At 57.6% G+C, this 14,412-nt stretch overlaps 2 protein-coding genes across 2 annotated transcripts; both read left to right on the top strand.

Annotated features, from left to right (window-relative positions):
• The first annotated feature begins 80 nt into the window (after positions 1 to 80).
• NPRL2 (NPR2 like, GATOR1 complex subunit) lies at positions 81 to 4,802 on the top strand. Its single transcript, XM_080383954.1, has 12 exons — positions 81 to 272; positions 465 to 556; positions 1,062 to 1,230; positions 1,482 to 1,590; positions 1,899 to 2,035; positions 2,339 to 2,436; positions 2,530 to 2,566; positions 2,720 to 2,813; positions 2,888 to 3,005; positions 3,228 to 3,370; positions 3,641 to 3,746; positions 4,583 to 4,802. The coding sequence occupies exons 1-11, from the start codon at positions 201 to 203 to the stop codon at positions 3,706 to 3,708; spliced, it is 1,137 nt and encodes a 378-aa protein (XP_080240080.1). The 5' UTR covers positions 81 to 200; the 3' UTR covers positions 3,709 to 3,746; positions 4,583 to 4,802.
• ZMYND10 (zinc finger MYND-type containing 10) lies at positions 3,711 to 14,339 on the top strand. The gene is made up of 12 exons (XM_080383957.1): positions 3,711 to 3,977; positions 4,583 to 4,691; positions 5,264 to 5,380; positions 6,527 to 6,580; positions 6,680 to 6,832; positions 8,900 to 8,988; positions 9,272 to 9,372; positions 10,739 to 10,911; positions 11,210 to 11,335; positions 12,914 to 13,035; positions 13,242 to 13,367; positions 14,059 to 14,339. The coding sequence occupies exons 1-12, from the start codon at positions 3,880 to 3,882 to the stop codon at positions 14,141 to 14,143; spliced, it is 1,353 nt and encodes a 450-aa protein (XP_080240083.1). The 5' UTR covers positions 3,711 to 3,879; the 3' UTR covers positions 14,144 to 14,339.
• The last annotated feature ends 73 nt before the right edge of the window (positions 14,340 to 14,412 follow it).

The following is a 14,412-nucleotide window of genomic DNA, read 5'->3' as shown; positions in this document are numbered from 1 at the left end:
CTGAATGGGTGGTCGCACTGTCGCTCAGGGTGAGAGCCCGCCTCTATCGGCGCGGCCATGTGACGTTCCGTCCTGCAGGATGGACGCTACGGTGGCCGGCAGGGGTCGGGGCGCATGCGTGGTGCCTGCCGCTCTATCGCCCCGCCGCTCTACCGCCCCGCTGCCGCCTCGGGTCCAGCCCGGCCTCTTCTTGGGCCGCCATGGGCGGCAGGATTGAGTGCGTCTTCTTCAGCGAATTCCACCCCACGCTGGGGCCCAAGATCACCTACCAGGTGCGGGCGCGCTGGGCCTGAGGGGCCGGGGCCCGCCGGCGTGGCTGCGGCTGCGGCCTGGTAGCGCCCTGAGGGGAGCAGGGAGGGGGCGGCGGGGCTGCCCCGGTGGGGGCCGGCCCCGTTGGGGGCACGGGGCTGGGGCGGGCTCAGCAGCCGGCTGAGGCTGGAGCGGAGCCTTCTGTGCCGCTGCAGGTCCCGGAGGATTTCATCTCTCGGGAGCTCTTTGACACCATCCAGGTGTATGTCATCACGAAGCCCGAGCTACAGAACAAACTGATCACCGTGTGAGTGTGGCCGGCCACCGGGCCCTTCCGGGGGGAGGGCATGTCACTGCCCAGTCCTGGCCTCGGCAAGGCTGTGCCAGCAGGAGACAGAAGCTGGGCGATGTGGCAGTGCTAGCTGTCAGCTCTGAGCCCACAGGGATGTCTGTCCCAGCACTCAGCAGGTCCATTCCTATGCCTGCAATTACCCGTGCATGGGGGATGGGTACCTGATTCTGGGGGTGGCTGGTGCTGCACATGCTTCTCCATCAGCCTCAAATCCAGGAAAGTCAAACAAGTCCCAAGAGCTGTGCCACTTTTGAAGGGAGGCAGTTTTCTTTTCTGATGGTTGACCCTATTTTCTTCCCTTCTTCAGACTGTATTTTGCACTCTGAGCATTTGGGGATTAGACAGAATTTTTCCTGTGAAGCAGAGAAGCCCCCACTTCCAGAGCTGACTGAACACTAGCCGTGTGTGGGGCTCAGGCCTCCCTGAGGGCGTAGGTGCAGTTATACTTGTCTTCTGACAGGACGGCCATGGAGAAGAAACTGATCGGTTGCCCCGTGTGTATCGAGCACAAGAAGTACAGCCGAAATGCTCTTCTCTTCAACCTGGGCTTCGTGTGCGATGCTAGAGCCAAGGCCTGTGCGCTGGAGCCCATAGTGAAGAAGCTGGCCGGCTACCTCACCACCCTTGAGGTGAGGCCCGAGCCAATATAAGCAGAGGCCAGCTGCCTCATGATCCACTCCACAGAGTCACTGGTGTCCTGGCACATATTGTGGATCACGGCATTACTGGGGTAGGGGCCAGGTATACAGCAAGGAGGGGATCGTGCTGGCTTTACCCACACGTCACTTGAAGTTTTAGGGAGGACAGGATCTGGGATGTATGGTTCCTATAGCCGGTAATCCTGTGGGGAGGACCTGGCTCGATTTTCTGCTCTGTTTAGCTGGAAAGTGGCTTTATCTCCAACGAGGAGAGTAAACAGAAGCTGGTTCCCATTATGACCATCCTTCTGGAGGAGCTGAACGCCAAAGGAAAGTGCACCCTGCCCATAGGTATGGCAACCACACCAGCCTGGTGGTGAGGGCAGGAGCAGGGCAGGGTGGTGCTGGGGGGCAGCTGGGGCATCCCCCGCACAGGTTGGCTCTGCCTATACTGCTTCTGGCAGCTCCCCCCCTGTCTGCGCTTGGAGCTGGGGGGATCTGAGCCAGCCTTGCCCTGGGTGGCTTGAAGGGCCGGGAGGTTATGGGGCTGCAGACACCTTCCTCTGTGCAGTATGGTGGTGTCCTGGGGCTGTTGTTCACAAACTCCCAAGGGAGCAAAGGTTTTTGTGGGGGCTGAGCACTTCCCTTTCCCTGGACAGATGAGTCGAACACCATCCACCTGAAGGTGATCGAGCAGCGCCCAGACCCCCCCATCGTGCAGGAGTACGATGTCCCTGTCTTTACCCAAGACAAGGATGACTTCTTCAACTCCCAGTGGGATCTCACCACGCAGCAGGTCCGTGTCCTTAACTGGGGGCAGCATACTTTGAATGGGATCTGTTTCCAGCCTACCTGGAGGCAGAGGAGAGTCAGGCTGTCCCAGAGATCACTGCACTAATGAGCACGGTTTGGTGCTGCCCTTGTCTTTGTGCTTGGGCCTGCAAGCAACCCATTCACCCAAGACAAGGATAAAATCTGCTGGGGATGAAACCTGCCTGTGCCAGTGTGCTCCCAGACACAGGGGAGTTTCTTAGGCTTAAGGGTGATGCCTTGGGCCTCTCTGCTGTCTGCCGTCAGCAATCACTTCCTCCCCTTCTAGATCCTGCCCTACATTGATGGTTTTCGGCACGTCCAGAAGATTTCTGCAGAAGCTGATGTGGAGCTGAACTTGGTGCGCATTGCTGTGCAAAACCTGCTGTGAGTGTGTGGAAGGAGGCCTGTTCAGCCGCAGGAGGTGGGGTGGTGGGTGCTGTCAGAGAGGGCGTCTCACGTTTCCCTGTCCATCTGCAGGTACTATGGGGTTGTCACACTCGTCTCCATACTCCAGGTGGGTCCAGCCATGGAGTGTGGGGCTGCAAGTGGGATTTGGGCAGTGGCTACACCATCAGAGTGGCCATGTAGGGGGGCAATGGGGTTCAGAGCAGGGCGGGTCTTTCCTGGAGCCGTGGCAGAGCAGAACTAGTTTTCCCTTGCCCTCCAGTACTCCAACGTCTACTGCACCACACCAAAGGTCCAGGACTTGGTGGATGACAAGTGTCTCCAGGAGGAGTGTCTGTCCCATGTCACCAAACAAGGTACGGTGACCCTGTGCTGGGCTGCTGGCAGAGGCGGGGGGAGAGAGAAGCTGACTGGTGACTTGTCCCTGCAGGGCACAAGCGAGCCAGCCTCAGAGACATCTTCCAGCTGTACTGTGGGCTGAGCCCTGGCACCACGGTGCGAGACCTCATCTCCCGCTACACCCTGCAGCTCCAGAGGGTGGATGAGAGGTCAGAGCCAGTACTCTCCTGCTCAGTCCCTGAAAGCAGCGGTGACACCAGGGGTGGCAGGGCGAGTGTGGGGTATTGAAGGGGGTGTACCCAACCCCTCTGTCTGTAGGTGGGAAAACATGAGGCAGTGAAATGGCATGGTGGAACCAGAAAGGAGTGAGGGAGCTGGGGTGTCTGACACCTCAGCATTGTGGTCCTGGTCTCTTCCCTCCTCATCCCCAGGAGGCTTATCCAGTTTGGTTTGATGAAGGGTCTTATCCGGCGGCTTCAGAAATACCCTGTCAAGGTCGCCCGGGATGAGCGGAGCCACCCAGCTCGGCTGTACACAGGCTGCCACAGCTATGATGAGATCTGCTGCAAGACTGGTAAGGGTCCAGGCTCCTCTGCGTGATGCTTGGGGCCAACGGGAGGCAGAGAGGGCTGCCTGCGTGCCCAGGGCAGTGCACTGGTTTTGGGGTCTCCCTTGCCCCTTTTGGAGCCTTCAGACTGCAGGGAGATGGGACTCGGAGCTAGGTTCTGTGCTGAGCTGGGCTGCCAAGCCCATGCTGCTAGGGGGAGGAGTGGGGGAGCCCAGCCAGCCCCCCAACACTGCTTCTGGGCACCCCCCTAACAACCCGCTGCCTTGCCCACCCCAGGCATGAGTTACAAGGAACTGGATGAGCGCCTGGAGAACGACCCCAACATCATCGTGTGCTGGAAGTGACGGCAGGGATGGCAGCCGGGGCCCGCCCCGGGGCTCAGGTGTCCCCTGCGCGTCCGCCGTGCGTGTCCCTGGAGCCCACTGCGCCCCGCTGGCCGCGGTCGCTCCCCCGCGCCGCCAGGGGGCGGTGGAGTCGCCGCCAGGGGTCCCCGTTGCTATAGGGACGTCGCCGCCATGGCCGCCGTCGGGCCGGCGCCGCTGCTGCCCGCCGAGGCCGAGGCGCTGGTGCGGGCGCTGCGGGGCACCGAGCTGCGGGACATCGGCGGGCAGGGGTGCGGAGACGGGGTCTGGAGCGAGGGGGCCTGGTCTGGGAGGGGTGAAGGCGAAGAAGGGGTTCTGCATTTGGAGTGTTCCCACAGGGGCTGTGGGGGGAGAGGGGAGGCCCCGGTTCTGGGGCCTCCCCAGAGGGTCGGCTGTGGAGTAGGAGGGCTTCCCGGGAGGTCTAGGGTGGAGAGGAGTGGCCCAGTTTTGAGGTGACTCCAGAAAGTCAAGGTGGGGTGGGGGTAGAGGAGAGGCCCCCATTCTGGAGCCTTCCTGCAAGGACCGGGGGAGAGAGTGGGATCCCAGGCCTAGGGTGTCCCCAGGGCATCAGTGCGGGTAGAGGTGGTGGAAGGGAGGACGTCCAGTTTTGGGGTGTCACAGTGTAGGTGTTGGGGTCAAATGGGACAGCAGTGGGTTTGGGGCTGCCCCAGGGAGCGCAGGCTTAGGGGACACTGTGAGGTTTGGGGGTGTCTGGCAGGCTTGGGGCATTTCCTAGGGATGAGGGTGCCAGCAGCAGGTTCCCCTGTATGGGGATCCCTCTCCAGGAGTGCAGTGGAACCCCAGGGCTGGTGGCCAGAGGTCTCTGGCACTGATGTCCTTGCTGGCTGCCCTGCAGATGGCTTTCGCAGCACGAGTGTGTGGAGAAGCTCAACATGCACGCCATCCTGAGTGCCTCCATGGGTCAGGAGCAGCTCCTCACTGAGCTGCTGGTCACCTACGCCAAGGTGAGCCTCCTTGGGTGCAGTAGTGATGCCCATGCCAGGCCTTCAGCCTCGAGCTAGGGTTGTCTAATGGACAGTGTGTAATTTTTGGAATAAAACAGTGAAGAGTCTGTTTCCGGGAAAGACTTTTGACTGCTGGTTTGCCAGTTTTGCTTTTTGAAAATATTAAAGGTCAAGCTGTGGTATTTCTACTTGCTGGTCTCCGGTTCCTCTCTTGGAGTTTTGTTTTGATCTCATGCATAGGCCCCTCTGACTACAGATCTCTGCCTTATACCTGAGGTGTCCCAGCCCCAGAATGTGCTGGACTGCACCAGGATGTGTGGTGCTCAGGACCTGCCCAGCTCCTCAGGGTCATCTTTCCCCTTTGCAACCACAGGAGCTCTTTCTGCCCGTTGGTCTGTGGATGAAAAGCTATCAATTTGTGAGCTGGGTGAATACACACACAGTGTGTCCCAAGGCTGCCCCTCTTTGGGGGCTAACTCCAAAATCTGTGTGGCTGAGCATTACCAATAAAACTAGTTGCCTCTGCAGCACTGGTCTGAAGGGCTTGATTCCCCCATCCGTTCCCTGTCTAGATTCCTGTTCTCATTGGGGAGCTGATTTCTGTGGAGATCTGGAAACACAAGATCTTTCCTGTGCTGTGCCAGCTGGAGGACTTCAAGCCAAGAAATTCCTTCCCCATCTATGTGGTGGTGAGTAGAGGGGGCAGTGGGAGCAAGCCTGGAAATTGGGCAGGTACCACTATGCTTAAAAATCTGGAGATCTCAGAGCTAGGGTTTTATATCTCACCAGACTAAGAAGCTGCAGTGGACAGTGTGACACAGTGGGAAGCACGTGGTTTCCCAAAGCTGTGGCAACAAGGCCATATGCTTGCCCCCAGGAGGGACAGGGACCCACTCCCAGGGAAACTCAGCTCTGTGGAGGGCTGTGCCCCTGCCTAATCCCGCACAAGGGCTTGCGAGAGCTGCTGGATGTAACAAAAGCTGCTCCCTGAGGCAGCTGTGCTCGTGGCTTGCAGCTCCCAGTGACTCAGTGCTACCTGCACTCCCCGGCAACAATGCCGCTGAGGTTTTTGGCCCACTCTGAACACTGTTTTTCTCTGGCACCTCTAACCAGAGGGCTCTCCGAGGTTATCTGCCTCTGGAGAAAGTGTAAGAAAAATGTAGCTTTTTTTCTTACTGAGCTCCTGGGTGCAACAGTCCCTTGGGCCATTCTTAGCAAGGGAGCGATTTCGGGGTGCTGGACTTCCCTGTGGAAGGATGCAGCCCTTGACCTAAGAGACATCTGCCCAAGGCTTGGAAGTTTTAGCCCATTTTCAGTCCAGGGCAACATCTTGCTGGGGCAAAGTGGTTGCTTCCCTGGGCAGCTGTTTGCCTGCAGCATTGCCTCAAGGCAGTTACCTCCTGGTTCCCAGTCAGAACAAGGCTGTCTGCTCTGGTCCCAGGGGGCTAAGAGCAGCACAGCCATATGGAGCACTGTCCAATCTCAGGCAGTGGCTCTGTGCCGGTGACAGGGGCTGCAGCTTGCCCAAGGGCTATGGTTGTATTGCCACTGTAGTGCAGAGGCAGAGCCCTGAAAAGCCCTGCCTGCTGGGAAGCATGGTTCTCTGTCAGCATGTTGTAGTGTCATAGGCATGTTAACATAAATATTAATATGAACTGCATGAGCTGGAGTTGTTCTAAAGATTACATCACTTGTATTTGGCTCTTGGACTTGTGTTTGGCCACAACTACATAAGCAGCTTCTTAGAAGAGCACTTTTCCCAGTCCCATTGCCTGTGGCCTCAGTACTGGTGGCTGCTCTGCTGTTGCCTCACTTTTGCCATTTTCCTCCCACAGCTGCATCATGAAGCCTCCATCATTAACCTCTTGGAGACAGTGTTTTTTTACAAGGTAAGAGGCAGGTTCAGCTTTCTTCAGTGTAACGCCCCTGGGGGTGGAAAGCCACAGCAGTGGGGCCTGGCCCTCTGTGAAACTCTTGTCATTGTGAAGGAGATCTGTGAGTCAGCAGAGGACAGCATTCTGGATTTAATTGATTATTGCCACCGAAAACTGACCCTGCTCGCAGCTCAGAGCACCAATGGACAGACAGCAACCCCGGTGGAGCTGCATCCTGAGGATCTGGCCAGCCCCTCATCTATGAAGGTGAGGAGAAAGTCCTGTAGCTCATTGGGATCACATATGATGGAGGATATGGGCAGCCTGAAGAGGCACAGGGGGGCCTTCCCATGGAGACCACCTTGGCTGCAGCTGTGGCACCTCCCAGCCATCTCAGAGAGTGTCTGGTGCTGATGCTTGTCTGCTGGGCCAGCAGCTGCACCAATCTTCCTCCACCTTGCAGCCACTCTTCCACCCTCCCTTGTGACAGTGCCAGCTTGAAGCCTCCTGCAGGACACAGTCTGAGCTCTGAGGGGTGGGGGATGCTGGAGAGTTGACAGTTAGGCAAAATATGCAGTACAGGGGTTTTGGCCATTTGCTGTTGCTCTTGAAAGCTGTGTGGGAGCCTGTGAAACCCCCTTAGCTCAGGCTGCTGCTGGAGCCAGCCAGGGTTAACCATGAGATGGATCCTTCCCTAAATCAATGTGCAATATGACTAGGAATTATCCTAATCTGTTTCCCCCCAGCTTCCTCAGCTGTTTGAGAAATACCTCCTCTCTGTGCTGGTCTGAGCCAACAGCGAGCGTGGAGTTGTTCCTAGTCAGGTGCCCCTGGGCTGCCATGCCCACCTTTCTGGTGTGGGATGTCTCTTCTTCTGGTACTTCTCAGCACCTGGAGCGTTCAAACTGTGCACACCACAAGGAGCATCTGGAGAAGCAGAGTTAAAGTGATAGCCTGCAGGCTTGGCTATACCTCCCTGTGTTGCCTCCATCCTTTGGCTTGTTGCCCAAGCACATGCTCCTCTTCCAGAAAAGGGAAGGAAGTGGAGGGCTCTGGAGCACAATAGGGATGTTTTCCAGGAAATGTTTTCCCAGCTGGGGAGGGGAAGGGGGTGTCTCTGTCAGTGCTTTGACATGGCTCAGGTTAAAAAAATGTCCTTTTCTAGCCAATAGGGTTCTAAAAAGGGCTTCTCTTGCAAGGACCCTGGTTTCCTCTGATTCATTCCAGGCCCTCCTGACTCTGCATACAATAACCCCTTATGAAAAACCTGTTCCTGCCCTCTCCTGTGTTGTGGAGCCTGTTGCCCTTTGTGACTGTGCATGGTGGTAACCCCTGGAGCAGGACCTGTTCTGCTGCCCCCCAGAAGCACAGGCAAAAGATAGTCCCTGCCCAAAGGTAGCAGCGATGAGGTCTGGATATCAGGAGGAGCTGTAGGAAACAGCCTCACCAGGGGAGTTTGGAGAGGGAGGTCAGGGGGAAGAGACTGTAAGGCTTTCTTAGTAGCATGTGGGGCACTGGTATGGGGAGCACAGGCCTTCTTACTGCAGGAATTTGGAAGAAAACTGTTGCAGTGGCACTTCAGAGAAGTAAGAGTTGCTGAGGTCAGTGCTCTGCACACGAAAAATGTGAGGTGCTGAGCATCTGGGACTTAAGAGGAGAAGTTCGGTCTGGGCCAGGGAGAAGGACTTGACACCTCTCAGCCTAGCATCCAGATGGTCTCAAAAGAGGCTGGGTCAGAGGATGGTCAGGCTGTTAGCTTGAGCATGTGGGGGGATAAATGGGGCTCCACACCACCTGCGAAGGGAAGGAGGCTGGGTGGCTGGTGAGCATGGCATAGCTGCGGGCTGGGATAACCACAGGCTGATATTTAGCTGGAGGGGAGAGGCAGATCCAGGAAGGGTGGATGTAGGACTGCAGCTGTGCCAGGGCCGAGTTTCTTCCTCCTCTGCTGATCGTGCAGCTTCCCCCTTCCTAGCCTCACAGGTCTCTGCAGGCCCATGGGCCACAAGATGATCCCAGAAGGGGAGAGAAGAGTGGTCTGGTACTGGCCTCTTTCAGGGGGTGTCCCTGTGCCAGGGCACTGCTGCCAGTAGCCACCCGTGACCTGTTAGGGGGAGAGAGATGAGGGACAAGCAACAATGGGCTGCAACCACTTCTGCATTTGCCCTTGCAAATGGGCAACACTGGCACAGTTGAGATGAGAAGCAGTTTGATTTGCAGGGTTCTGGTTTCCTCCCCAGTCTGTGGTTACTGATGCATCACCAACAGCCTGCCTCCCTGTAGCTCCTGGGAAATGGGGCCTGAAATTCTGAGGCTATGTTTGTCCCTCCACAGGAGCTGCAGAAGCAGGCAGAGATGATGGAGTTTGAGATTTCCCTGAAAGCCCTGTCTGTGCTGCGATTCATCACCGATCAGGTAGAGAGGTAGGTGCCCAGGAGCAGCAGAGGTGCCAGGCTCTCCAGTTGAGATTCCTGTGGGGTCACAGCGGGTGCCTGGACCCCTTTCAGCAGCTGGCTGTATCCATGGTGGCAGTGGCACTGTGGCCCAGGAGGCAAATGAAGCAGTGCTCCACCCTGCTCCATGGCACTCCTGGGAACCCAGCTTATTGGATTTTTTCCTGCCTTGCTCAGTTGCCTCAGGGAGCTTTTGTATCTGTTTTGGCACTTGTCTTCAAGCACCATTTCACCCTTTCTGTCCCATCTCCAGTCTGCCCCTGAGTGCACTGGCACGAATGCTGAACACCCACAACCTGCCCTGCCTCCTTGTCGAGCTGGTGGAGCATTGCCCCTGGAGCTGCCAGGAAGCAGGTATGGATTGTGCCCTGTGGTACCTGGGGCACTGTGGTGGTATGCTGGCACATCCAGCCTCTGATGGCTCTGCTGTAGGAGGCCTTGCAGAAAGCTATTCCCCCTCTAGTGTCCCCTCCCCTTGCTCCTCACTAGTGCCTGAAGTTGTTCAGCCTGAAAGCAGCTGCAGCACAGCTGAGCTGGGAGCCCAGCAGTGCTCCCTAAAGCCAGTCCTCACACAGGGCAGTGTCTTCTGAGCTGATCGTGGGCAGACCGGGAGCGTAGCGTGTCTGACAGCCCCACCTGCTGCTCTGAGGAGTCTTGTCTCAGACACAGAAAGGCCAGAGTGTCAGTCCCAGCCTGTCTGCACCTTTCTGGGACAACACTAAGAATTAGAGCCAGACATGGGCTCTCCCAGGGAGCAAACTGATTGCCCTGAAGCTGCTGGTTATTGAGCTTTGCTCTTGCCAAAGGCCTTCCTGATCAGGTTGTGCCCATCAGCCATCACCTGCGCCATCAGCCCTGCCTCCCACACCTCTGCAGCCAGGTGTGCCCCCCTGCAGCCCCCCAGCTTCCCCACTGCCTGCCTCTGAGCAGTGGTGGGGCACAGCCTGGGGTGTGGGAACCCACGTGCCTCTCCCCAGCCCTGCACCAAGGGGGGTCATGGTGCGTGCAGGGGCGGAAGAGATGCTGGGAAGCACATGGCTCTGTGCCTGCCGAGAAGAGCCCAGCTGGATGTGGGAGCTTTCCTCCTTCCTCCAGCCAGGAAATGCATTGCTTCTCTCTGCCTGTGTGCTGGGGGTGTCAGAGGGAGCTTTGATCCAGGGCCCCAAGGGAGGGATAGGAAAGGAACAAGAGTGCAAAGATATTTCCAGGCTGTGCAGATGCAGAGTTACATCCTCCTCCATCCCCCAGAGCAGCACAGCAGCTCCTGGAGCTTGTTTTATCACTTCTGTTATATTCATACTACTTCCGGCTTCCACCAGCAGAAGTAACTCCAGAAGACTGGGTATTGGCCACGCTGGTACCCCAAAACATGCCTCTCCAGCCACTCTGTTGTTGCAACATGGGCTCCCCCACCACCTACCGGTGCTCTACACTCCTGACCAAGTACGGAGGAAGCTATCTCAGGGATTTTTCCATTCCTGCCATAGTCCTATTGTTTTAAAACATGTTCTTTATGCTTTTCATGCTCCGTAGTAGCATGTCTCAGTACCAAGTAGGCTGCTTTGCTGAGCAAAGGGGTGGGGAAACAGAAGCAGGCAGAAGCAGAGGGGCTTGCTTGTGGTGAAGTGAGGCAGTGAGCATAGGCCAGCGTCCCCACCTCTCAGCTGTCTTCCCTCAGGCAGCACTGACTCTTCCTGGAATTGTGTGTTCTGTCCCTCAGGCAAGCTCAAGAAGTTTGAGAATGGTGCATGGCACGTGATGCCCCCTGAAGACCAGGTGAAGATGACAAAACTCGATGGGCAGGTGTGGCTTGCCCTGCTCAACCTTCTGCTGAGCCCCGAATGCCAGCGCAAATACCACTTTGATGGTTTCAACAAGAGCCAGGTCCTCAAGGTAAGACCCTACACCACGAAGGCCACAGGCCCTGCAGCACAGAGTAGGACCTTGCCTGCACTGGGCACCTCTGGCATCTCTCCCCATCCCCACTATGGGCTCCTAGGAGCCAGTGGTGGGAGAACAGCAGGGTCTGTCACCATGCCAGCAGCAGCAAAGCTTGTGTTTGCACCTTGTGGGACCCCCATGGGTCACTCTGCCAGTGCCCCACAGATCCCTGCTCTTGCCACGCTGCTTCACCAGCTCTGGCTCCCTTGTCTTGACCCCTCTCCATTCACTCCCTTCTCCGTGACCACAGCTCCGTGCATTCCTGACGGACATCCTCATTGACCAGCTGCCCAGCCTGGTGGAGATGCAGAGATTTCTGAGCCACCTTGCAATGACAGAGCCAGCTCCCCCCAAAAAGGACCTCATCCTGGAGCAGGTATCCTGTGGCTCTGCCTCCACCTCTCTAGCTGCTCTGCTTTAAGCCTGATAGCTCCCCTGACCCCTTTTCCTCCCACCAAGCTCAGCTCTGGAGAGGTGGTGCCCTGGTAAAGCCGCTGAGCACCCATTTCACAGTTACACCTTTATTGCCAGCAAAGTTGCCTGTGTGTGACATGGGAGCCTTGTCCTGCTGCCACAGTGGCCAAGCAGTCACATCTAAAGGCATAAATGCTGGGTTATAAACAGCTCTCTAGACTGCATCGAGTTCCTGGGGTGGTGACGGCATGGGACAGAGATAACCCCTGGCTTGTTTTGACAGTCAACAGCTTGGGAGTTGGGCCCTGAGGGTCTTCAAACAGTGTGAGGTTCTTGGGGTGTTTAATCCATGCAGTGGTAACCTCTTGAGCAAAGTGTTTCTGCTTCTCCTGAGCTGAGAGGAGAAACTGGGGGCGGGGGGAATATCTGCAAAGAGGCAGCTGGGAGAGCAGAGGCTCTACCCTGCTGCTGGAGGCTCCCACACCACTTTCCGGAGTGGATGGGTCGGTCGGGCAGCGATCCCTGGGGCTGTGCAGAGAGGGAACACGCTGCCCCCAGTACGGCTGGCCGCATGGCCCTGGTGGAGGGTGATGTGCCCCAGCCGGAGCTGGCTGTGGGTGGCTGGAGGCAGCGAAAGGCTGCAGATCAGCAAGCCGAGTGGCTGGGGCTGAGGATGGCAGCAGGGTGGAGGTGGTTATGGATTCGCTCCACATGCCTCAACTGCCAGTGTGTCAGTGGGGCAGGGACAGGCAGCTGCCGCACTGGGGACCTCATCCAGCCCCTGTCCAGGCTGCTGCCCTTCTCTGTAGCTCTGCTTTTGTGCTGGGGCTGCTTCTGCCTCTGCCAAGGGCTGGGGCTGAACCCCAGGAGTAGGCAGGGGGAGCCAGCTGGAAGCAAACACATGGGCTCCCTGCTCTGCCCAGAAAGAGGTGAACTCACTCCTTGTCTCCCAGCCAAGCTGAGGAAAGGCCTTTTTCCATTTGGCTGCTCCTGGAGCAGCCTCCTCCCCTTTCCAGGCCTGGCTATTTTTACTCTGCTGGAGAAGGCAGTGCTGTTTGAAGTAGCATCATCCACTCCAGAGTCTGAAATCCCCACGCTGCTCTTGGCTGGTGCTTTCCTTTCCGTGCTGGCCAGCCCTTCCCTGGGTGTTCATCTTCAGGGAAATGACGAGTGGAAAAATCTGCTCAGGCAAATGGCTCCAGAGCATGGGGTTCACACTGCTGCCGGCACATGGGGCGCTGAGATCCCAGGGTTTTCTGCTCAGGAGCCTTGGGGCTGAACTCTCACTCGCAACCGGGCCCTGAAGGTTTTGCCTTGTTTCACCTAACGCTCGCTGGCAAATGGATCCATCCCCTCTGTGTACCCAAAAGCACACCCTGGCTCTCTGCACCTTTGCCTTTTCCCGTGCTGCCTCCACTCACACTCCTGGAGGGGCACGCTCCTCATACCTGGGGCTGGCTGCCCCCCAGACACCCCATACTGCGGTGCTTTTGACTGGGCTGTGAGCACCCTTTTCCTCCCCTTCTGCCTTTCCCACCAGGTTCCCATCATCTGGGACTATATCCTCAAGAAAAACACTGGGAAGTGGGAGGCCATTGCCAAGCACCAGGTGAAGCATGTCTTCAGTCCCACTGAGGAGGAGCTGAAGCTTCAGGCACGCAGGTAAGGCCCTGGCACATGCATACAGGGTGCCCAGTGGAGCCAGTATCCCCATTAGCAGGGGCTGAAACTCAGCACTGAGAGGATGGAGTGGTCTGTGGTACTGGCTGGGGATGTTACCACCTCAGTAGTGGGGTGCAGTGGGGACAGCTTGCTGCTTGTTGGCAGTTCCCTGGGAGCAGCCTCACCCCCTTTTCTGCCTGCTGCAGGTGGGCACAGACCTACAGCTTGGACATGATGGAAGCTCTAGCCCCTGACAAACCCCGCTGTAGGGTGTGTGGTGCAGAGGCAGCCAAACGGTGCTCTCGCTGCCGGAACGAGTGGTACTGCACACGGTAAGGGAGCCCTGCCACCCCCCTATGTCCCCTGCAGCCCCCCCAGTGCACCTGCTCCCCAGAGCACCCCAGACCTCATCAGAGGATGCTGTGAAAGGGCCAAGGGAAGCCAGGGGTCCCACTGCTGCTCAGCACTGGTGGCTCTCCACTTGCCACATACCTGTCCCAATCTTCTGGTGAGGCTGATGTGCCGGGACACTGGTGGAGGAGATACTGGTGGAGGAGATGCTGGTGAGTGTTGTTTTGCTGCTGCGAGGTGCTGAGCTGCCAGTGCCCACACCAACAGCAGCAACAGGCTGGGTGTTCCATGGTGACTGTCTCCCTCCCCTGCACCTTGGTGGGGCAGGTGGAGAGGAAAGCACCTATAGCTCTGTGGGTGCAGGCAACAAGCTGGGATGTGGCAGCTGGGGTGGTAGCAGTAAATTAAATCTTCTCTGGTCCTGAATCGTCTGGCAAGGTCTGGTGTTAAACCATCTTAGCCCCCAGAACTGGGGGCCACATCCACCTCCCTGTTGGGCTAATGCTTGGCTGTGCCAGCTCCCCTCCAGTGCCCAGAGGAGTGCAGTGCTGGGGTTTGTCCTTGTCACTGCTTTGCTCCTGGGGATGGATGTGGCACCACTATATCCCTGCTCAAGCTGCGAGCAGCCCACTTCACAGCAGGGCCCCTGAGCAGCAGCCTTCCCCTGCGCAGGGCGTGCCAGGTCCAGCACTGGCAGAAGCACAAGGTTGCCTGCAACCTGATGGCCGGGGTGCTGAGGAGTGTGGATGACCTGTAAGAGGAGCAGTGATTGGCACGTGGCCCGTGGCTTGGCAAGGCGCCCCGCTGCATACAGCCCAGTGACCGGAGGGGAGAAGTCAGCAAAGGCCCCCTCTGCCTGCTCCCAGCCCTGGGCAGCACTGGCTGAGCTTGGTCTTTCCTCTACTGCCACCCCATTGTGCAGCTTTCATCAATAAACCTCCTTCTGCACCCTGCTGCTGCTTGGCTCCTGCGTTTTTTTCTCCTAGCGGAAGATGTGCAATAGCTTCTTCCCCTCCCTTGTACCTT

Source organism: Falco punctatus (assembly GCF_963210335.1).
Source record: "Falco punctatus genome assembly, chromosome: 4".
Lineage (NCBI taxonomy): Eukaryota > Metazoa > Chordata > Aves > Falconiformes > Falconidae > Falco > Falco punctatus.
The sequence above is the reverse complement of the archived record's forward strand: the minus strand, read 5'-3'. Positions and strand labels throughout refer to the sequence as shown.